Source organism: Ictidomys tridecemlineatus, chromosome 11 (assembly GCF_052094955.1).
Source record: "Ictidomys tridecemlineatus isolate mIctTri1 chromosome 11, mIctTri1.hap1, whole genome shotgun sequence".
NCBI classification, from domain to species: Eukaryota; Metazoa; Chordata; class Mammalia; order Rodentia; family Sciuridae; genus Ictidomys; species Ictidomys tridecemlineatus.
The window spans coordinates 55,150,694-55,173,840 of NC_135487.1; the positions used below are offsets into that span (position 1 = coordinate 55,150,694).

General features: G+C 34.8%; 1 protein-coding gene and 1 pseudogene across 9 annotated transcripts in view; one reads left to right on the forward strand and one right to left on the reverse strand.

Moving 5' to 3' along the window:
* The window catches only part of Lrrc7 (leucine rich repeat containing 7), a 516,598-nt gene that overhangs the window by 475,308 nt on the left and 18,143 nt on the right, over positions 1 to 23,147 (forward strand). For 7 of the 9 annotated variants that reach the window (XM_021731076.3, XM_040288842.2, XM_040288841.2 and 4 more), the window contains 2 exons: positions 5,412 to 5,486; positions 21,096 to 22,210. In XM_021731076.3, the coding sequence (XP_021586751.1) occupies positions 5,412 to 5,486; positions 21,096 to 21,203 (183 nt within the window). In that variant the 3' untranslated portion in view covers positions 21,204 to 22,210. Of the gene's footprint in view, positions 1 to 5,411; positions 5,487 to 21,095; positions 22,211 to 23,147 lie in introns of those variants that run through there. The other 2 variants (XM_021731075.3, XM_040288837.2) reach the window with 2 other exon arrangements.
* LOC144368086 (transcription factor BTF3-like) lies at positions 13,438 to 14,556 on the reverse strand (annotated as a pseudogene).

The following is a 23,147-nucleotide window of genomic DNA, read 5'->3' on the forward strand; positions in this document are numbered from 1 at the left end:
CCCTTCTCAAAAGTACTTGTGAAAAGCAAAACTTTCTATACAGCCATGAGGGGTACTTTTGGACGTCTCATCTATGACATAGGTAAAGACTGGTTTTTAAGTGGGGCAGAATATGAGATGGCAACAGGTCATGCCCATATGGCGCATCAAGGTCTGTGTCTCACACACATCCAGATGTTGATGTCTGAGGAAAGCATAGATGTCCCTTCTTTTGAAAGGACTTTAAAGCATCTATGATGTTGCTCTGTCATGAGATAATCTCCAGAGGTGGTACTTAGGGAAGCTACTGGGCTGAAGCCATTAAGAAACCTGAAAGTTATTAATGAGAGGAGAGAAAAACACTCAAATATAAGCCATAAACTATGAACTAGGGTACATACTAGCACCCACTACTATAAGGAGCTGATGCTTCTCTGTTGGAGTTAACAGTTATTAAGAACTACTAGAAAACCCTGCAGATAGGACCCATAGACACTACTGAGTAAATGATAATTGGAGCCATTATCACTGTGAGCCACCACAAGAAATACTACAAATGAGGAGGGAGGGGCTTTCCAATCCTCTTCCTGTCTCCTTCCAAAATAAGAGATGTTAATCCCCTTACCTACTGGGAATTCTAGAGAAATATGACAAATGACAAGTGTTGGTCTTTCAATAAATTCTAGAAGTGTAATTTTCTAGTATAGTTGAAGACAGTTGCATAAAAGAACTGGGATTATAGTTCAGCTTTCATACTTTTAATAATTATAGTAACATTTGAACTCTATACTGAATACCATCTACTGTTCTAAGTAGACTGCATGTATTCACTCACTTAATGCAACTATTATGTACCATTATTTTATCTGTTTTACTAATGAAAAGTTATGTATACAAACTTTAACTTGCTCAAGTTCATCTATTTGTAAATATTAAACTCAGTTAACTCTGGAGCTTAACTACTAATTGCTTGCACAATAGAGTAGACAGAAAAAAAAAATGAGCTTGTGAGTATGTTATATTACATAGGAAGGGTGACATGAGGAGACTATCCTGGATTATCCAGATGCCTCCAGTATAATCACATGGGTCCTTAAAAGGAGACTTTTTTCCAGATGCAGATGGAAAGAGATATGACAACGGAAAAATGGTCAGAGAGATACACAATTTCTGCCTTAGAAAATAGAAGAAGGGGACTAGGAGCCAAGGAATGTGAACATTCCCAGAAGATAAGGAAGGCTGGGAAATGGATTTTTTCCCAGGAGATTTCAAAAAAGAATGCAGCCTTGCCAATATTTTTGTTGAGACCCATTGAGAACTGTTTTGGAAGTCTAGCCAACAGAACTCTAAGATGATACATTTTTGATGTTTTAAGCCACTAAGTTCGTGATAATTTGTTCCAGCAGCAATAGAAAACTAATATTTATTGCCTCATTGAAAAAATATACTTACTGACGTTTTACTTTTACTAAGGTTTTTCTCTGCCTTGGGCAAGATGATTTTACTATAATTTTAGATAATAGATTATTTCAGTAGTTTTGCATATATTACTTGATAGTTTGACCTACATTTAGCACTCTACCAAAGTTTACAAGAAGCTGAACATATTCTAGATGTTGCTAACAGAAAGTTGATAAGATGCAACTCTTTGGACCTTTGATGCATATAAGATGCTTCCTATTATTTAGAAAATTAGGAGACTGATTTTCACCAAACAGTAGAAAGTTATTGTTCTAATTTTCAGAATACAGAGTCTGATGAGTCCCCACAAAATTCTGTCACTGATGCCAAAGTTTTCTTTGAAGTCTCAGAATGAAATGAGTTGTTGAAAGGGTGACACATTATCACAATGAGCTTTTTCAAAGCAAAGTCAAAGTTTTCATATTTCTCATCAATATTCATCATACCAGAGACTGCAAAATGGGCTCAGATTAATTGGTCTCTTTCATTTATATACCTGAATACAATGAAACATTAGTGCACTGGCCTTTGGATGCAGTCTTTTGGGAAACATTCCACCTCCACAATAAGGAATGCCACAGACCATTATCAAATGTAGCACTCAGTGCTGTTTCCTCTAACATGGCAATATGCTGGCAGAAAGGATATATATATATATATATAGAAAAAGCTATACCAATGGGCAGAAGCAGTTTCCTAGTTGATGAAATTTATTGATCGAAAAGAAATAATAAAGTTTTAGAAAAAAGTACAGGCTTTTGGAAGACTCAGGCTATCATAAAAGTAAACTTCAAGGCCAGTCATCAGAACAGCAGTTGAATATCACAAAACCATGTGATGGGTGAAATTAAACCTGCTGCAGACACCACATTCGTAACCTCTACACATTCAGCTTGTAGAGTGTTGCTAGTTGCTCTCAGCATTGCAAATGTGATGGCCATAATTCAGCTCCTATGGTCAGGATTCATACAAACCTTATTAAACTGTTCCTGTGCACTGAGCTGAAGAAAAGCCATCAGAATTAATCAAGTAGCACAGACTTTGACTGCAAGGATCAAATAAGGTCAAAACAGCTTCTCCCCCAGTATCAAGAGATGTGGTGTCTCATTTTTGGCAATAGTATCATTCTGCTAATGGTACAGAGACCCCAACAGTAAAAAATGGAATCTCTGGGGAACTGATTATATCTACAGTCTCCTGGATTAATGGAGTGTGGTAGCTGTGTGCCCAATGTGGCAAAAGACCTAGTAGGGTTTTATTTGTTGTCACAACCAGTGCCATGCAGTGGTGGCTTAAACATTGTTCTTTATTAGCGATCCTTTTTCAAACAACTGGTTTTCTCTTTTCTTCTAAATTGACCATTTTACAACTAAATTGGCCAAAGATCACTCTTAATAATGCCACCATTAACCTAAAGTTTCATTTGTTTTTACGGTGTCCTTAACACACTATAAGTAATACATAATCATTGAAAAAATAAAATCAATGTCCTATTACCAGTATAATCACTGTTAATGCTTAGGAATTATCTTTCCAGATATTTTCCTACACAAATATTAACAGATTTCATATTAACAGATTTCAGCAAAAATGGTGTCATACCACACAGCCTTATATAAGCCACCTGTTCACCAAGCATTCACCTATTTCTCTATCAGCCATGTGGACTTCATTCTGTTTTACAGATTTACCATAATTGCTTTAATCAATTCCCTGTTTTTAGACATTTAGCTATAGTTTATAATTTTTGTTATTACAATGATACTATAGTGAACATATTAGTACAGGTATGTTGCATATTTTTTCAGTTATTTTCTTAAGATAAGTTCTAGAAATCTAATTAATTGATTAAAACTTATGAAGTTTTTTTAGTGATTTGGGTGCCTGTAATTTCCTCCTTAAAGAAGAAGGAAAATTTTAAGTTAGAAAGCAAAAAATCATTCAAAGACTTTAAGCTAATTAGTTTTTAAAGATCTGAAATACTATATTAAAACATGAATAATAGTGGTTTAATTTGGGTTTGTTAAATCATTTACACACACACACGTGAATGCACACATAACATGCAAACACACATGCATACACACAGAGTTTTGTGTTTCAGTGAGGTCATTAAATTTATAAACCAGCAAATGACATGATTTTCTAAATAAAAGGCAAAGATGTCGAAATTTTATCTTCTGTTTTTGTTAATAATTCTTAGGAATTTTTAAAAATTAATAATAGTTGGATTGAGATCTGATTCACATACCATAAAATTCACCCTTTTAAAGTATGTGGTTAAGTAGTTTTGTATATATGAAGAGTTGTACAACCTTCATCACTAATTTCAGATTATTTTTATGACTTTCAAAAAGAAACTCTGGGTTGGGATTTAGCTTAGTTGAAGAATATTTGCCTAGCCTGCATGGGTAGGACCTGGGTAGGATCCCCAATATTGCAAAGGAAGGAAAAAAGAAAACTCTGTATGTATTAACAGTTGCTCCCCACCAACCACTCCCCAGCCCCTGGCAAACACTAATCTACTTTCTGTTTCTATGCATTTACCTATTCTTTTTGTTGTTCTTCTTCTTCATTTTAAGCTATATATGACAGTAGAGTGCATTTTTATACACTATACATACATGAAGTGTAACTTACTCTAATTAGGATTATTTATATTCTGTGGTTGTACATGTTGTGGAGTTTCTGGTGATGTATTCATATATGAACGTAGGAATGCCCAGTTCATTCTACTGTCTTTCATTAGCCTATTCTTGCCATTTTATTTAGCATATTTTTTTTGCATGGATTAGTACTTCATTCCATTTTATCACCAAACAATATCCCCGTGTATGGATATACCACTTTATGTATTCATCAGTTTATTCTTTGTCAGTTAAAATCTTGTCGTCATCATCATGCTTATAACCCTTTGGTAACTCTTGTAACTGATAAAAACGACTATGTAAGGTCATTTTGATCTGGTCCTGACCTACCTTTGGGCCTGATTTTCTGCCACATTTCTAACCCCATCCACCCCACTCTTCCACCACCAATCCAGGCATCACTACTTATATTTACTCACTTCTCTGTGTGCTATGGCCTCTATCTGCCATATCCTTCCCATCTTCATCTGTGTGTCTGCCTTCTACTTCTCCTTTATGATCTAGCTGTCAGATATCCATCTCCTTTTCTGGGAAGCCCCTACACACCAGGTACAAGCTGGGTACAACATCTCTTATACCTCCATCCTAACACTTATCACACTATTTAGTAATTGTTAGTTTTCTTGACTTCTCTTCCACTAGATTGTGAGCTCACTGAAGTACAGAAATTATATTCTATATATCTCCGTATCATTAGCAATCAAAGCTCATAAGTGTTTGCTTTATGTCCATGATAAATAAAATTAACTTGACTTTTTATAAACTGATCAATTTGAGGATCTTATAACTATGTAGATAAAAAATTTATTTAGAATGTATGTTGGATTTTTTTATGCTTAATTCTTGTGTATATTCTATGTGAAAATTCTCAGTAAAATAGACAGTAATTAACTCATTAAAATAAACGAATATGTATCTACAGTTCTAGTAGGGCCTTTAAAGTAAATATTGAATTTAAAACCTATCAAGTGGGTAACATTTTTAATATAGAATGACTTGACACAAATTCAGAATTTATTTAAAAATTGTTCAATAACATTTCAAATGATTTAAGAAAGAATTTTTATGAATACATCATGAGATAAATGTATATAATTGTACTTTGAAAACAAGATGAGTTTTTTCTGCTTTTGTTTTTGTAAGTTGACATGTAACTTTTCTTAAAATTGGCTTGGAGAGTTACTTAAAGTAATACAATAATCTTTAAAGCTTGCATGTATAAACTGTTTTTTAAATCTGTTTTATCTGTTTTCTATATGAAAATGTGTTCAAATGGGCCTAGTTGGTAATGGAATCCTAACCTATGTTACTTCTGACTTATAGGGTATCTTTGTTACTAGGGTTCAGCCTGATGGGCCAGCCTCCAACCTTTTACAGCCTGGTGATAAGATTCTTCAGGTAAGACAGATAAAAGCAATGCATGCAAATGCTGACACTGAAACAAACATGTAACCATGTTATTAAGTTAAATGACTTGAATTAAATGATTGAAAATAAATCCTCACATTTTAAAAATTTTCCTTTATTATTTTGAAGTTGAGAAACAAGTCAAAAACAATTTGATCTGATAGAATCCTATGTCCCTAGCATCTAACATATTATATGGCACATAGTAGTGTTTTGCCTATTTTAATTGAGTTGAATGGAATTACATGATAATATAAGAAGATTTTATATGTGTGTGCATACAGGTACACACATATGAACCTATGCATAGTTATTAAGTATAAGTGAGAGTGATTGAGTGCCCATTTAGGGTATCCATGTGACTTTAGATAAGGGAGAAAGGCAGGTCCATATTTAATTTCTCAACAGGATGCTTATTACTCGTTGAATACTGTGGAACACATGATTGTGTTTGTCTATTCCCCTGCACAGGTGAACATGAAATTAGCTAGAGATAAGGCAACTTTTTAAAATATACTGTCCAATGGAAAGACTTTGTTTAACTTAAATCGCTGCATTTCAGTTAAGGGTCACTCCAGTAATCAGTTAATAAATGCTCAACATAACACTATCCATTTTGCTTTCATTGTCCTCCTCTCTGAATTCATTTACCATGTAAGAGGTGCTTAATCATTTCCTACGTTAAAGGGAAAGACTATTAAGTATTGTCAGTGTATTTATGATTCGTGTTTTGAGTCCCAAAATTTCCCACTGTATAAACAAATGCAACTACCTGAAATTGCTGTTTAGCAATTTTTTAAAAATTGAAATGATTCAGCATAATATATTGAAGGTTTAGATAAACTGAGAAGACAGGCCATGTAGGAAAGGAATTTTCATCAGTTCAAAACACAAAAGAATGTAAGACACCCCCTCAAAACAACTCTAAAGAGATTTTCTTTCTCCTATTTAAGAAAATCCTTAAAAAGTAGAAATCATATGTAGCCCAATACATGTATAACAAGATTTCTTTAAAATTTTATCCTCAAAATATTTTTTCATTTATTTTTTATTTGTTCTTTCCAGATATACATGACAGTAAAATGTGTTTTGATATATTATACATACATCAAATATAATTTATTCTCATTTGGATCCCATTCTTTTGGTTGTACATGATATGAAGTTTCACTGGTCATGTATGAACATAGGAAAGTTACATCGGATTCATTCTGCTGTTTTTCATATTCCCATCCCTCCTCCCTTCCCTTCATTCCTCTTTGTCTAATCCAATAAACTTCTATTCTCCCCACACACAACCCTGACTTATTGAGTGTTAGCATCCACTTATCAGAGACAACATCAGTCTTTGGTTTTTTGGGACTGCTTATTTCACTTAGCATGATAGTCTCCAGTTCCATCCATTTACTAGCAAATATCATAAAGTCATTCTTCTTTATGGCTGAGTAATATCCCATTGTGTATACATGCCACATTTTCTTTATCCATTCATCTGTTGAAGGGCACCTAGTTTGATTCCATTGCTTTGCTATTGTGAATTGAGCTGATCTAAACTTTGATGTTGTTGTGTCACTGTAGTATGCTGATTTGAACACTTTGAGAAGAGTAGGATAACTGGTCAAATCGTGGTTCGGTTCCATTCCAAGTTTTCTGAGGTGCTTTCCAGAGTAGTTGCACCAATTTGCAGTCTCACCAGCAATGTATGAGTGTACTTTTCATCCATATGCTCTCTAACATTTATTGTTACTTGTATTTTTGATAATTGCCATTCTGACTGGAGTGAGATGGAATCTCAGTGTGGTCTTAATTTGCATTTCTCTAATTGCTAGTGATGTTGAATATTTTTTCATACACACATATAAATTCTTCATATATTACCATATAATTCCATTTCATATTGACCAATGAACTAATAAGATCATGACCAGCTACTCAAACTTTCAAAACTAATAGTTCTTTGAAAAGACAAAGGGCTGTCCCAAGCTGAGGCAATATTGCTATGAAGCACTGATCAGCCTGGCTGGGTTCAATCCAGGCAGACAGAAGATGGCAGTTTATCTTTTGATAATTGAAACAAAGGGCTAGGGCTGTAGCTCAGTGGTAGAGCACTTGTCTTGTACATGGGAGGCCCTGGGTTGGATTCCCAGCACCACATAAAAACAAATAAAAATAAAGATATTGTGTCCATCTACAAATATATATATATATATATATATGAAAAATGTTGAAACAAAAAAAGATAGAAAATAATCTAAAGCCTTTTTTCACCACTTTAACATAAAGATCTCTGGTTTTGATAGCCTAACTAGTCTTGCAATCCTAATTATTTTACATTCTATCTATGGGCCTCAGATTTGTTATGTGAAAAATAAACTATAGTTTGTAATATATCTGAGGTCCCTCTCAGTTCAGAAACTCACTCGTTTGATAATTTTATAAACTGTTGTGAAAGGCAGCCAAGAGTGACCTAACAACATGACTCCCTAACACTTCGTAAATGCTCATTAGCAAAGGAAATGGCAAGGGGTTTTCTCTACTGAATTTCAAAGCAACTCAGATCTCTGACCTGTCAGAATGAGGATGTTGGACTGAGAAGCATCCTACATACAATCTAAGACACGTTATGGAGTTTTCTTCACCCATGACAGACACAGCAAAAGATTTTTCTCTTATACTTAGGTTCAGAAAAGAAATATAAACATAAGCATCATAACAAAATTATATTCTGCAAGTGGGAAAATAAATGTCTACTTGGAGAGTATTAGAATACTCTTCTCTGGTCGTAAAATTCTAGAAGGCTTGCTTCTACGTGGGGACAAGAGGGTTCAGTATTTCTAATCTCTCAGAGGCACAGAGAAACAGCAAAGTGCACCAAGGAATGGATTCCTAAAGCAAGAAGCAGAAAGGAATGATCAGCTCAATTAGTTAAAAGCCAAGAACACCGTGAAACAGCTGCACCTGGATGCCCCCTTTCTCCAAAATGACAATCGATGATGTAACATTTGAATCTTGCTATAAAATTCATTTATATCTGGTAGAATAAAATCAAAGTCTGTTTTCAAGAAAAGGAAAAAAATCCACATAGACCTTAATCAAATAAATTACTGTATTTACAGTTTCATTCATACTATTTTAACACCAAAAATAGCCAATTATGCTCTACGAAAGAAATAAGAACAACTAATTCTGAACTGGAATTGTTGCCTGTATCGGAGCCCAGGGCACAAGCTAAATTTTTGACTCCATAATACTATTGGCTCTTAGTTTGAAGAATGATGGGGAGGGTTGAGGCTGGGGCTCAGTGGTAGTGCACATGCCTGGCTTGTGTGAAGCACTGGGTTTGATTCTCAGCACCGCATAAAAATAAAGGTCTATCAACAACTAAAAATATATTTTTAAAAAAAGAATAATAGGAGAAAATGGGTTATGAGTTAAAAGAGTTATCTGTTACTTACGAGATTAGTATTATGTGTTGTCACTAGAGCCAATTTATTTATAAAGCTGAGTGACAATGAAAACCCTGAAAAAGCAAGATGAAAGGAAGTAAAACAAAGATGGAGAGCCCAAAGGGATGACAGTTACTGTGTCTGGTATAACCCAATAGCAAAGAACAAAAGAGACATAAGATAATAAAAGAGGTACCTTTCCCAAATCCCAAACCCCAAATTTATTAAATAATACTTTTTTCATTCTTTTTACTCACCCCTCTTACTCTGCTATGATATTATTAGCATGTTATTTGAATTATATGATGTGTTCATTAAGTGATGATGTTAATTAAAACATATTCACATGATTTTCCTGTCATTTTACGATTCATTTTCCCAGCAAAGACACCCTATAATTAATGAGTTTATTCAAGTGATTTACAGTGCTACTTGGCTTTAAGACAGTGTGGCATGTGGGAAGAATGCAGAGATAAGAGAACTGACCCTTCACAACCTCCCCTTCTGTAAAGCTGAGTTGTATGACTGAGAGAAAGAAAGGAAAAAGAAGAGCACATGGATCACAAAAGAATGTTATTCGATTGAACCATGTGAATTTGCCAATATGCAAACATTATTGAAATGGCCATTTTGTTACTTTAACATCATAGTCTCTTCTAATGTTTTTTTCCAGTTAAAAATTTCAGTCTATTTCATTCAAATTAAACTTATATCTTAAAATACACCTCAATATAGGAGATTTATTAATTGTTATTACTCTGTGGAAATGATTAATATATTATACTTGATTGTCAATAATGTGATTCATAGTGATATACCTGATATACCTAAAGATCACTTGTAAGTATGTCATGTTCTATTATTAAAGGTAGCTGCCCCTATCCCTTTTAATGACCAGCTCTCTGCCCCAAACACATGCCTAACTTTGGTAGAAGAAGAGAAATGAAATAATTTATAGAGAATTAGCTAATGACATCTATATTTTACCAATTACAAAAACAGATTTCTTCCAATATGAGCCATAAAAATATGCTCCCAATTGAAAATAATTTTATAGTCTCTTCTACATTATCATTTTAAGGGTTTGGGAATCAGTAAGCAAAATATCTGCCTGATCTGTGACTATATTTCTAACATACCAAAAATGAAATAATCAATGTGTTAACAATTCAGACAAACCAGGTATCCCTCCCCCACCCCCACCTGCCCTGTCTTAAATACCTAGGCCTTACAATTCTTAAAGACAATTCATCTGGGCATGGTGACACATGCCTGTAATGCCAGCAGCTCAGGAGGCTGAGGCAGGAGGATCACAAGTTCAAAGCCAGCTTCTGAAATTAACAAGGTCCTAAGCAACTTAGCAAGACCATGTCCCAAAGTAAAAATACACAAATAAATAAAAAGTGCTGGGGATGTGGCACAGTGGTTAAGTCCCTCTGGGTTCAATTTCTGGTACAAAAAAAAAGTTTAAAAAAACAATAAATAAATAAATCAACAAATAAACTTATGAACAAATACTTAGACTTTTGACTTTTAGAGTTATAATTATTGTGCTTTTTACTGGTTTCTAAAATTATTTGTTAGTGATTTTTTTTTTCAACTCAGAGTGCCATATCTTGTTCAAAATCTTGGAGCTTGATGCCCAAGAGGCTGATTGTATCACTGCTCTCTTCCATAATCTCAGAGAATCCCACTGTATATCCTGATAAGTGTTTTATAAAGGAATCCCATTAGAGGACTTATAAAAGATAAGAGGGAAGTCATGTACCCTCAAAGGAGCTCCTCTCTAAGGGCACAAGACATATGTATGCAGATCTATTAGAAAAACAGTGAAGTATTTGATTTTGTGATATAACTAATAAACGTGAAGTATTAAGAAAATGAAATGATTAATATAGGAAGGTATTTCTTAGGATGCAAAAGGCAGCCACTCAAAACCAAAATAAAAGCCAAGATGGTTGGCCTGCTCAATTCACCTCACCCATTGAGCCAGTTGGTGAGTGGGAGGCGGAACACAAATCACAGAGCTCCCTGGTATGGAGGGAACAGAGAAAAACAAGTTTCTGCCTCTGGGCTTAACAAAGGAATGAGCTGGAGGAAGCCTGAAGGCCAGACTGGCCCTGGGCACTCAGGAGAGGGTAAAAGACTCACTCCAGAAAGAGTATGGAGCACAGAAGAGAGAATACCAGGCAGAAAGACCCCACGGTCACAGGTTAGAGTCGTGAAGAAAGGAAGCCTTGGAACTTAAGAATGTTTCTCATGGAGTTGGAGAATTCAAACAGGGAGGAGTTGGAGTGAGGGCGGTGATGGGGGTAGAGGAGATGGCAAGATACAGCTGCCAGCCTCAGAATATGAGAAGTAAGTTCAGACTGAAGTCTAAATGAAATGTCTGTGGATGGCCAGGTCTGTTGCACACAGTTACATCTGAATATAGCCACTGAATCAAACAAACTTTCCTTGTCTGAATGAAAGGTCTATGGCTCTGTGTCTGTTAATAAGCAGAAGGTGTGATCAGGCACTGACAGCATTCTTTTAGGCAAAGTTCATTCATTCAATAGCCCCATCTGTGAAAAACAAACATGTAAACTGGACATCAAATTGCTTCTGAGGACCCCTAGTTATTGTGACTCAGCCCGTGGCTTTCTCCCATAGTGTCAGTGTTCATAGTTATCACCATGACTCTCCAAGAAAGGGTTAGAGTATATCCATTTTTCTGAATTTTAAAAAATTACTCCAAAAAAAACCCTGCAAGAATAGAGAGAAATATTTTTTATGGTTAAAATGAAGTGTTGTGCCCTTAAAGAAATAAACTGAGAGTATTTAAGAATCCCCCTAAAGGTTTTCCAACAATACTAAATAAGTTAGGTATTTCTATAGTTTATTTGGTGGTTGAAAATCAAAATTCCGGTGTTCTTGGGGAAAAGGGATAATAGTCATGTAACTCGGAGTGTTCAGAAAAATTATTGTATATGATGATATAATACTTGGGAGAATAAGATTTCTTTTAAAAAATTACAGTTTTGAGCCAGGTGCCGTGGTACATACCTATAATCCCAGTGGCTGGGGAGGCTGAGGCACAAGTTCAAAGACAGCCTCAACAGACTCAAGATGCTAGGCAACTTATGAGATCCTGTCTCTAAATAAAATACATAATAGGGCTGGGGATGTGGCACAGTGGCCAAGTGCCCCTGAGTTCAATCCCCAGTACCCCTAAAAAGTTAAAATTAAAATTGAAAAATACAGGTTGATTATAAGACAACTAAAAATAGGTGGCACATGCCAATAATCCCAGTGGCTCCAGAGACTAAATCAGGAGATCATGAGTTCAAAGACAGCCTCAGCAAAAGCAAGGTGATAAGCAATTCAGTGAGATCCTATCTCTAAATAAAATACAAAATAGGGCTGGGGATGTGGCTTAGTGGTCAAGTGCCCCTGAGTTCAATCCCCTATACTCAAAAAAGAAAAAAAAAAACAGGTTTTTAAAAAAATGTGTGATAAACTCTGTATATACATACCAGAGTTTCACTATGTATTATTATTATTTGTTTAGTTTTGTTCATAATATTTAAAGTTGTACCACAGATATCTATTTCAAAAATTGAGAAAATACTTTTTGAAAATAAAAAAAAATAGTATTTTAAGTATTAAGTAAAATTTGAAAACAAATAAAGACAAGTCAAGCCCATTAGGCTGTTCTAACCTCCATAGCTGGCTAATGTGAAATATAATGATAATTAAGAATCCTTACTCTGCCATCTAACTCAAACAACCTTGCAAGGTGTCTGTTGTTGACAGATGTTAAATAACTTATTGAGCTCATTCCATTATACCATACTGATTCTCTAGAGCAAATTTTACTGATTGATTTGTTTATTTGCTTATTTGGAAAATATCCATCAAATACCCACTCTGTAAAAAATATTGTGCCAAGTGGTATAAACAACACAACAGAGAAGGTAACTATATTGCTGCTTTTACACGGTCTAATCTAGGAAGCTGATGCACCCAAATTATGTAGAGCAGAAAATGGAGGAAGACAAGAAAGAGTCAAATGTTAAACATTTAATAAAATGAACCCAGCCCAATTGGTCCTGTTTTATTTTATTTCACTTTTTTGCACTGCTGGGGGTTAAACCCAGAGTCTCACATATGCTAGGCAGATGCTATAACATTGAGCTATATCACAGGTTCCTAGTTGCCTTTTAAGAGCAAGCTATCCAGCAAAACAGAAACCAGCCTGACTCCAAAGAGCACCCTGAAAGTGAGGGGTTGATTTTCAGGTTATTCTTTTCATGGTAAAAGGAAGAGAGTGTAGCTTCTTGGAAATTGCCTTGTAAATCAAAGTAGGAAATTAATTTGCCAGAGACACATGTGACTTCTTTGACAAGAAAACAGGCATTCTCAGATCAGAGCAGATAAGTAAGTTTCATCAGAAACACTATTTATTAGCAGTTCTTCACCCAAGTTTCTACACAAATAATTCCCAGAGTCTTCAGTTAAGTCTACTCTACTTTTTTTTTTCCTGAACTTTATTAACCTTTGTTTCAAACTTTATTCCCAATCTTCTTCAGCTTAATTAGCTTCAAAAATAAATTGTGTACAAGCAAAAATTGAAAAGAGCTTCAGTGTCCAAGGGGCTTGCTCTTAAAAACAGTAGAGATCTAGACTTTTATCAGATGCATAAACAAAACAATTTTAAAAAGCAGTCATAATATAAAATAGCAGTAACTTCTTCAAGTTTATTGTCTTCAGAAGTTGATCAGTTCAGTTTGCCTCATTCTTAGAAGGCTCATCACAATTCTCCATAAGATCTGGAACTTTGCCAGGCACTGTGGCACACGCCTATAATCCCAGCGACTGGGGAGGGTGAGGCAGGAGGATCGAGAGTTCAAAGCCAGCCTCAGCACAAGTGAGGTGCTAAGCAATTCAGTGAGACCCTGTCCTCTAACTAAAATACAAAATATGGCTTGGGATGTGGCCCAATGGCTGAATGCTCCTGAATGCAATCCCTGGTATATCCCCATCCCCCAAAAAAGTTCCCAAGTCCCTAAAAAAATTTTTCAAAAAAAATGAAATTTTTTTCATCATCATCATCTTCTCCAGTAACAAGTGGTGCTTTTCCATCCACAGATTCTTGGGCAGAGCTTCAGCCAATCTCCTTAAACTAGTCAGACTGTCTGCACCAAGCTGGTTTAAGATGCTGGGTAGCATTTCTGTCAGTTGCTTTGTCTCAGCATGTCCTGTAATAGTGAAAGTGTTTGCTGCCAGAGATACCTTGACTTTAAGGTTGTTAAAGTGGATCACTGTTCCTTGGTTTGTAAACATTTTCACCTCTTCAACACCAGAGATATTGTTTATCCCTAACTTCTTTAAGGAGAACTAAAGAATGACCCATCACATTCTTTCTGTGAGAAGTTTCTTTCCCACCAATATGCACTTGTGCCTGCAGTTTGGCGAGTTTTTCTTGGTTTATGATAGTTTCTTTCATCTTGTCAGAGCAGAAATGGACTGCACCGGGGACTAGGATTGGCGCTCAAGGGGTCTCAGGCAGACCAGTTTGGTGTATACCAAGTCTACTCTATCTTGCCATGTCTCTTTTAAGCCTGAATTCAGATATTCAAGCTGTAGTACATGTGTCCACTTTGTTATGTTTTGTAAAAATTTGTTTTTCTACCAAAAAAAAATCAAGACTTCAAATTTTCTCACATTTACAAAGAGTAATGTAAATTTTTTATGAGAACTATCTGAGAAGTAAAAATCTATAGTTCAGATTTTTGATAGAAAGTTTTATAAATGACTTGGCATAGAGTCAACGTGTATTGATTATGCAGTATGTTCTATCTTAAATATATTCCAATATTTAATGAGAGTATTCATTCTATCACCTGAAAATTCTAAAATGGGAATTAACTCCAGGTTGTCATGAGAAGCACAGTTATAAATATCTAAGATTCCTACTGTGTCTCATAATAGCTGGCTGTCAAGATTGAATAGCATGAAGTCTTACCCTTATAGCTATAGTTCAATAGCTTTATTTTTTAGTTTTCCCTCATCCCAAGAACTGCAAGCATTCAAAGTATATATGTAATATACAAAATATATGTGTACTGGTCCTTTAAATGTCTGTCCTTTGAGGATGAGTTTAAATCAATCAAAAATCCCATGCCCCGGTCTCTAATCTGATTTTCCTTTTGTAGTCTAAAATGATTTGTCTTGTCCTTGCTGTTGGATAATCCCATCAGAATGGGGGCGAGTCTTTTCCAAGCCTAGTTTTTAAATTTAGATCTTTGGCTTTGGCTAAGAATATAACAGAATTCCTGTGAGAATTACAGCCTCATCTGGAAAGTTTCTGCAGTATAACCATCCATAATTTATCCATTTAACAAAACATTTACCAGAAGGAAATTGGAGATAAATCCAGAAAGGAACAAGAGGAAGAAATCCAGAAACTAAGTGTGTTTTACAGTAAATTGACAAGCTATAATTGTGAAGCTGGAATTGCAAATAATGTTTTCCATTAACCCTCAGATTTTTTACATCTAAATCATGAAAAAGGGAAAGTAGAAATATTTTGTGGCACAGAAGATGTCAAATAGATGTGAAATAGGAGGGATATCTTTTGGAAGCAAAGTAAAGATTACAATAAAATGTTCCTTTATACTTTCAAATCATCTAAGGCTAGAAAACCCATTAATTACACATTCTTGAAACATAACGTTTTCAGAATATCTTTTCATTTCCTAGATTGTTTTCTCATTAACTTCATTGAAACTTAATAAGCCAGTCATTTGTTTCTCATTTTTCACGAGAATGCAATTTCCTCAAGATTGCACACATTTTATTTGAATCTGATAGTGTGCTTATATAAAGCATATATGTATCCAAATGAGGCAACATTTTAAATTTTCATTAAGCTAGAATTTATTCTTCATATTATCTTTTGCATTTAAATTGTGCATATATTCAAAATTCTATATGTGTAAATATATCATATGCATTTATTTTTCAAAGCATCATTGAATTTATACTCTGCAATTGATATTGTATAGTACTAGCCTTTATTTCCTCAGCCTCTTCTATTCATACACACAAACCATCCACAAAAAAAATTCCTCTAGTTAAAAGATTGAGATTCATGCCAGTTCCATGGCACATATCTATAATTCCAGCTACTCAGGAGGCTAAAGCAAGAGGATTTCAAGTTCAAGATCAACCTGAGCAACTTAATGAGACGTAGTGTCAAAATAAAATAATTTTAAAAACTGGGATGTACCTCAATGGTAGGTCATCCTGGGTTCAATCCACAGAAATGAAAAAAATATTTTTTTCTTAATTTTATTTGGAAAATCCCTACAAATACAGTAACATGATTCTTTGATTCCTGTCTGAACTATTCAAGACATAAACCAGATAGCCATTTTCATAGTAACAAATATAAGTTCTTTTTGCTTTTTTGTCCTACAGATGAAAGAAGAAGATTCTCTAGAGCTAAGGTTCTGTCATCTCTTCCACTCAAACCCTTTTTCCAGGCTCTTCTGTCATTGCTGTCCCTGGTAACAGGCATAACACAATGCCGCTTATCAAGAAATAGTTAAATTACTACTAAAAAGTGAATTTATTGGCTGGGGTTGGTATTGGCTTAGTGGTAGAGTGTTTGCCCAGCATGTGCAGTGGGTTTGATCCTCAGCACCACGTGTAAATAAATGAATAAAATAAAGGTCCATCAACAACTAAAAAAAAAAAAGCATTAAAAAACAGTGAATTTATTTAACAAATCTACAATAAGAATTGCAATCTTGCAACATCCAAAGAAACAAATTGTACCAAGATCCAGAGAGTTGACAACTGTGTCATAATTCCCACCTAGCCACCTGCTGTTATCTTGAATGTTTCCTGTGATCACTCTGATCCTAACATTTGCATCTATCAAAAAATTAGGGTTTTATCTAAGCAAAAAAAAAAAGAAAGAAAAATATAGTTCTTCTGATATTTTTAACTTCTGTTCTTATGGCTTAATGAAAGTCTTATTTTTTTAAACTCTAGGTAGTGTTAGTGTAGTAACATTAATAGTATTAGCTTTTCTTGATTGCTTATCATGTGCCAGGCCCCATCCTAAGCGCTTGACATATATTAACTCGTTTGATCTTTTGTAAACTTTCTAAACTAAAACTCAGAGTCTTTCTGGTATTTTGGAGCCATTCCCAGACAGTCCCTGGTTGTATTCTTTTAAACAGGCCTCTTGAGGTTCACCAACCCTCTAATTTTAAATCAAAACATGTCTGGGGACTGGAATTACAGAGAGCACCCTAGTGTTCGTTTGACTGGGGATCTAATTCACCAACATGCTTCTTGCCTTCTGGGTGGTCGGCTCTATTTATGTGTTTTGGGGGCTCTGACTCTAGTTTGTATGTAGTAAGTGCAAAAGCCAAAAGCTGGTGTTTTCAAGCTGTTCTCAGAGCTAATTTATGAAGGGATCTGTTGTCCCTGAGTCAGCCTGGATTGTGGTTCTCAACATCGTAAAGTTTGGTTTATCAGAACCAGAGCCGGAGTTGAGCCCAGAATTAATTCAGCTTTTCTCTGCTTATTTGTCTGTGCTGTGAAAAATTGTGCTAACTGGTGGCACTAGAAAATGTTTGGTTCTCTTGGATTTTCTATTCCTCTATGAGCATCCTACTTGGTCCCTCTTCAGGATGACCCTTCCCAGGTCTCCTCATGCTTGGGTCTCTTAGGAACTCAGGGTTTCCTGGCCTCTGGGCTCAGTGTGTGGATATCATGAGGGTTTTCTCTGCTCTTTAATTTGTTTCTCAGGCTAAAGCCAGCTTCTGCCACCCTCTGATAGGAAGTAACAGGCCCTGTCCCCTTTTCTACCTCACTTCAAGCAGATTTACATAGATATCCCCAAAATTAGCAGCAAACACTGTCTTCTATTTCTGCTCTACATTTCCAAAACTTGAACTCCATCCTGTTCCTGCAGTTGGATTTTTCTGGTAAATCTCAGTGTTCCATGTGGGATCAGCCTGCTATAAAACCTCACCTCTGGTGTTACTGGGACCACTCTGACCTGCTTCCTGGACTCCACTCTCCTGTTTCCAAATGGATGATCAGTAGTTCCCTTGTCTCTATTGCCAGAAAACTCCACTTGTCCTCTTATCCTCGTTTCTCCAAGGTTTCTATTTTCAGTTACTAGCATCACAGTTTGATTCTTAATTGTTTCTTACACCCTTGTCTAATCAGGAGCAAAATTGTAGATTCTTCTTATTAGAAGTTTTCTTCTTTCTCATCTGTTCTCTCACAAGTTTTTTGGCATTGCCCCAGCAGACATTCAGACTTGGTTCTTGACGTTCAGAAAAGAAAGCTCCCATATGGCCACCACAACCCAATTAAGCCAGAGATGAAACTACAAGGAGAGATTCAGCATTTTCTGTAGCTTTCAATTCAGGGCTAAAGGTTATCTCTATCAGTCTTTTTGAAATAAGTGAAATTACACCTGATAAGAATCAGTATGAGGATAGTAGCTTTGCAACCACAATAAAGCACAGAATTCCAGGAGAAGATGGAGCCACAATGCTGAAGGAGGAAATGTTGAACATTTTATCATGGCAAGTGAATTGTCAGTTCAGATCACATGAAATGACCATGCTCTGATTATTTTGGTGAATGATTGGGAGAAATAATAAGAAGGAATAAAAATTAGAGCATAAAAGTATGAAGTCCTAACCCACTCCCTGAGCTATGTGGCTTCAGACAAGTGGCTTAGTGTCTACGGTAGTCCTTTTATTTAAAAAGGCATCTTGTATATTATTTTCATTTGTGCCTATGGCTTGCTTCCCCTGCTGGACAGCCACCCTTTACCTAGGAACCTCCATGTTCATCTGTTCCTGAGTTTCTGCCCAGAGTCTACTGTAATATCTTGGACAGTCAGCACACAACAGACACTTTTTGTTGAAAAAATAATCATACTCAAAGTGGACCAAATTTCTTTGAAGATCTTTCAATAAAGGAATAGTTCAAAATTAGATGGGCATGGTGGCACACACCTGTAATCCCAGGGGCTTGAGAGGTTGAGACAGGAGAATCACGAGTTCAAGGCCAGCCTCAGCAATGGTGAGGTGCTAAGCAACTCAGTGAGACCCTGTCTCTAAATTAAAAAAAAAAAAATAGAGCTGGGATATGACTCAGTGGTCAAGTGCCCCTGGGTTCACTCCCCCATACTAAAAAAAGAATGGTTCACAATTAATAACTATGATTAATTGGCTAAGTTTTGCACCACTCATGCCCTTAATGCTAATACTATTGTCTATTTTTAGCATTGATATTATATCAGGTCTAAGACTGAGGCAAATACCATGGCTTCCAAATCCTAGCAAATTCCTTATCTCTGAAACTCTGAAATATTTAAATTTCAAGCAATTCTCTGAAAACTCTCAGTGGGCTTTTAATTCATTGCTGGGGCTGCAGGTAGAGGAATCAGAGCCTTCACAAGTGTATTATTAAGTTTTAACATACAAGAACTTCATTAGTAAAGTTAAAGTTTAATTTCACAATTAAGTATACATTTGGGGAAAATTAAAGACACTAAGTTAGTGTACCCGTTACAACTATACTTTAGTCTGATTTTTTTTCAAAATGAACAAACTATATTATATATAACTATAATGCTTTAATAAAAATTAGTTTAATATATATGTGTATATATTTCATGCAAGTTTGCTATTTTTCTGATGTCAGAAACAGGATAAGAGTAGAAAGAAGAATGTACCATTAGCTCTGTTTTCTATTCACTGTTACCATCTAACCACAAATAATATGAAATGAAACTTCATTCTGATTTTTATATAATTTAAATCAAGAAATTTGAACTGTGTAACATACCCCAAATTCTACTCAGTTACTATCTCATGCCACTGGAAACAGCTAATGCCCACTTCATTAACATTTTCATTAAATTATTAAACAATGCCTAGGGTTTTGCTAATGCAAAACAATTTATGCTATATGGATTTCCAAGGGTTTACATTTTGTTTCCTAGTATTTTCCTTACTGTTTAGACATAATGTAGTTTAAAACATGCAAATTTTAGAACCTTCTTTATCACATCATTGTCTAGTCAATTTTAAAAACTACTGAAAAAGTATTATGTATCAGATGATTTTCCTCTAAATTATGAAGACTATACAGTTTGCTGGAGATGTAATGCTATTTGAAATTTTAAAAACTAAAGGCAGGGGCTGGGGATGTGACTCAAGCGGTAGTGTGTTCTCCTGGCATTTGCGGGGCTCTGGGTTCGATCCTCAGCACCACATAAAAATTTTAAAAAGTAAAGATGTTATATCCACCGAAAACTAAAAAAGAAATATTAAAAAATTATCTCTCTCTCTCAAAAAAAACTAAACTAAAGGCAGTGAAACATTTAAGTGATTGGTTATTTGTAATACTAATCATGTTTTAAAAAGCATAAAAAGAGTAAGTAAAATAACAAAGGCACCATATGCCTAAAATAAGTGTCAGTCCACTGAAGATTGAAAAAGTCAACCAATAGGCAATGGCCATGTGGATACTCCCAATCCATCTCAACTAGGATACTCTGTAAACAATTCTAGAACAACAGCCAGACTGAACTACTGTACCACAAACCTGTTTTTCACTAATATATCTTCCTTCCTTCCTTCCTTCCTTCCATCCTTCCTTCCTTCCTTCCTTCCTTTCTTACCAGGGATTGAACTCAGGGGCATTTAACCACTGAGCCACATCCCATGCCCATTTTTTTGTATTTTATTTAGAGACAGGGTTTCACTGAGTTGCTTAGCACCTCACTTTTGCTGAGGCTGGATTTGAACTCGTGATCCTACTGTCTCAGCCTCCCAAACCACTGGGATTACAGATGTGCACCACCACACTGGACAGCAACGTATCTTTATGATCAACACAGTGGCAAAAACATACTAGATTGGATAAATACTAGTGGAATTAATAAATTGGATTAAGTCTGGATAAATTGGATAAAGTTACTTCCATAGATGCTATTTCACTGTGAATTTTAAAACTGGTATCTTTTTGTTGCTCAGTGCTCCCTTGGATCATATGATTAGAAACAATGATACAATGATAAGCAAGTATTTTGCATTGATTGTCTTGTTTTATTTTGCATTTGCAGGCAAATGGACACAGTTTTGTACATATGGAACATGAAAAGGCTGTATTACTACTGAAGAGTTTCCAGAACACAGTAGACCTAGTTATTCAACGTGAGCTTACTGTCTAAATATTTTCTATAAATAGTGAAGATATGTCTAGCCAGACCTAATGTTCAAAAAGAAATTTATACATAGAAACAAATTTTGCCAATTGCTGGACCAATGGCAAACATTAGTGCCAAATGTATAATACTATATGTTAGCACTGATCATCCTTAAAAATGTTAACTCTACAAATATGATGTTCATGTGGTTATGTATTAGTTCTAACTGTCAGCCTCTGGCTGTGCATTGGTGCAGTTTTGTTTTTCTTTTTGTTTTTTTTAATCAAATAAGTTTCTTCTCAAAGTGGATTTCATATAATTTCAGAGCACGGAAGCACACACAGCTCTTTATGAATTCTGCTCTCCATCAGAAACACTGCCTCAAAGTTGTATATGCCTTTATATAGAAAATACGAACATAAAGAATTATAATTCCCATAAAATATTTCTAGCACAAGGTATATGTTGGCATATATACAAAAAGAATATAGAGAAAAACAATATTTTCATAAACTAAACATCTCGGATTGAGAAAGAAATATATCTTAAAATAAGACTTTACTATATTGAATCTTTTTCAATAAAAATTCATGATAATGCCTTATGAAAGTAACTGTACATATGGTATAAAGTGTTTATATTTGGTTCCATATTCATTTACTAAATTCTCATAACACAGAGTGAAATATTTCATAAATTCTCCATTTATCACTGGGACCTGAATAAAAATAGGAAAAACTAATTTGTTCAATGCCTTTAGATAACGACAATAAATGCAGAGTTAAAAAACAAACTAAAGGTCATTGTAGATAAGTCTTTTTCACCAAAAATTTAAGCAGTGAATGATGGGTGGCAGGAAAAGTATTGATTTCTTTCTTTCCAGTTTATGTTGATTATAAACTGTAGCCCCTGTGATTTCTTTACTTGTAAATGTGGAATTTATTTGTGTGCTGCTTTATTTTAATTTGCTACTTTTAAATCATTTAAAATGAGTTTGGGGAATTGATAAAATTTATCATTAAGAAAGACTTGTTAGAGGGGGGCTGGGGATGTGGCTCAAGTGGTAGCGCGCTCGCCTAGCATGCGTGCGGCCCGGGTTCGATCCCCAGCAGCACCACATACCAACAATGATGTTGTGTCCGCCGAGAATTAAGAAAAAATAAATAAATGTTAAAATTCAAAAAAAAAAAAAAAAAAAAAAAAAAAAAAAAAAAAAAAAAAAAAAAAAGACTTGTTAGAAAGTTAATGTTGGGTGATTTTAAAACTTTGGCATTAAATATGAAACTTCAAATATAATTTCTCAGAGCTGTAGTCTACCTGTATTAATTTTAATGCTGTTTTGTGGACAGAAATAGATAAAATACTTTTTTCCCCAAAGAATGTATTAAGGTATATTAAATTATGAATATGCTCTCTAGAGAGTGATATAAGCATAGTTAATATAGAATTATTTACTTTTACATTGGAACTGTTTTCCTCTATAAGATCAAAAGTCATCTTATAATCCTTTATAATATTTATTTTTGTTAATTATTAATTTGATTAAAATATGAATTTGAAAATTTAGAATAATTTCCAAGAATTGGTTATATGTGTTCTCTCTCATATTTCTACATAGCTCTTTATAGATATATAATGAATTTACTTCATATGCTATCGATTCAAGTATTCTATTGGGATTTTACAATAGAATCACATATTGATGTCATGAGAGCTCTGAGAATAATATTTGTAAGTTAACTGTTTTATGGGGACACTGAAAATATTGTATTTTTGTAGGGTCTATTAAAATGAGTGTCACTTATTAGAAGTGCAGTGGTATTTTTTGGCGTAGAACTTGTCACTTGATGGCAAATGATAGTTAATTTTATAGATGGTGCACTAATTTTGATGTTGCTTTATGTCAGGTGACATGATTCCAAAATTTTATAGGGTTTGACAATTAGCTGATTCAATGATTGGCTTATT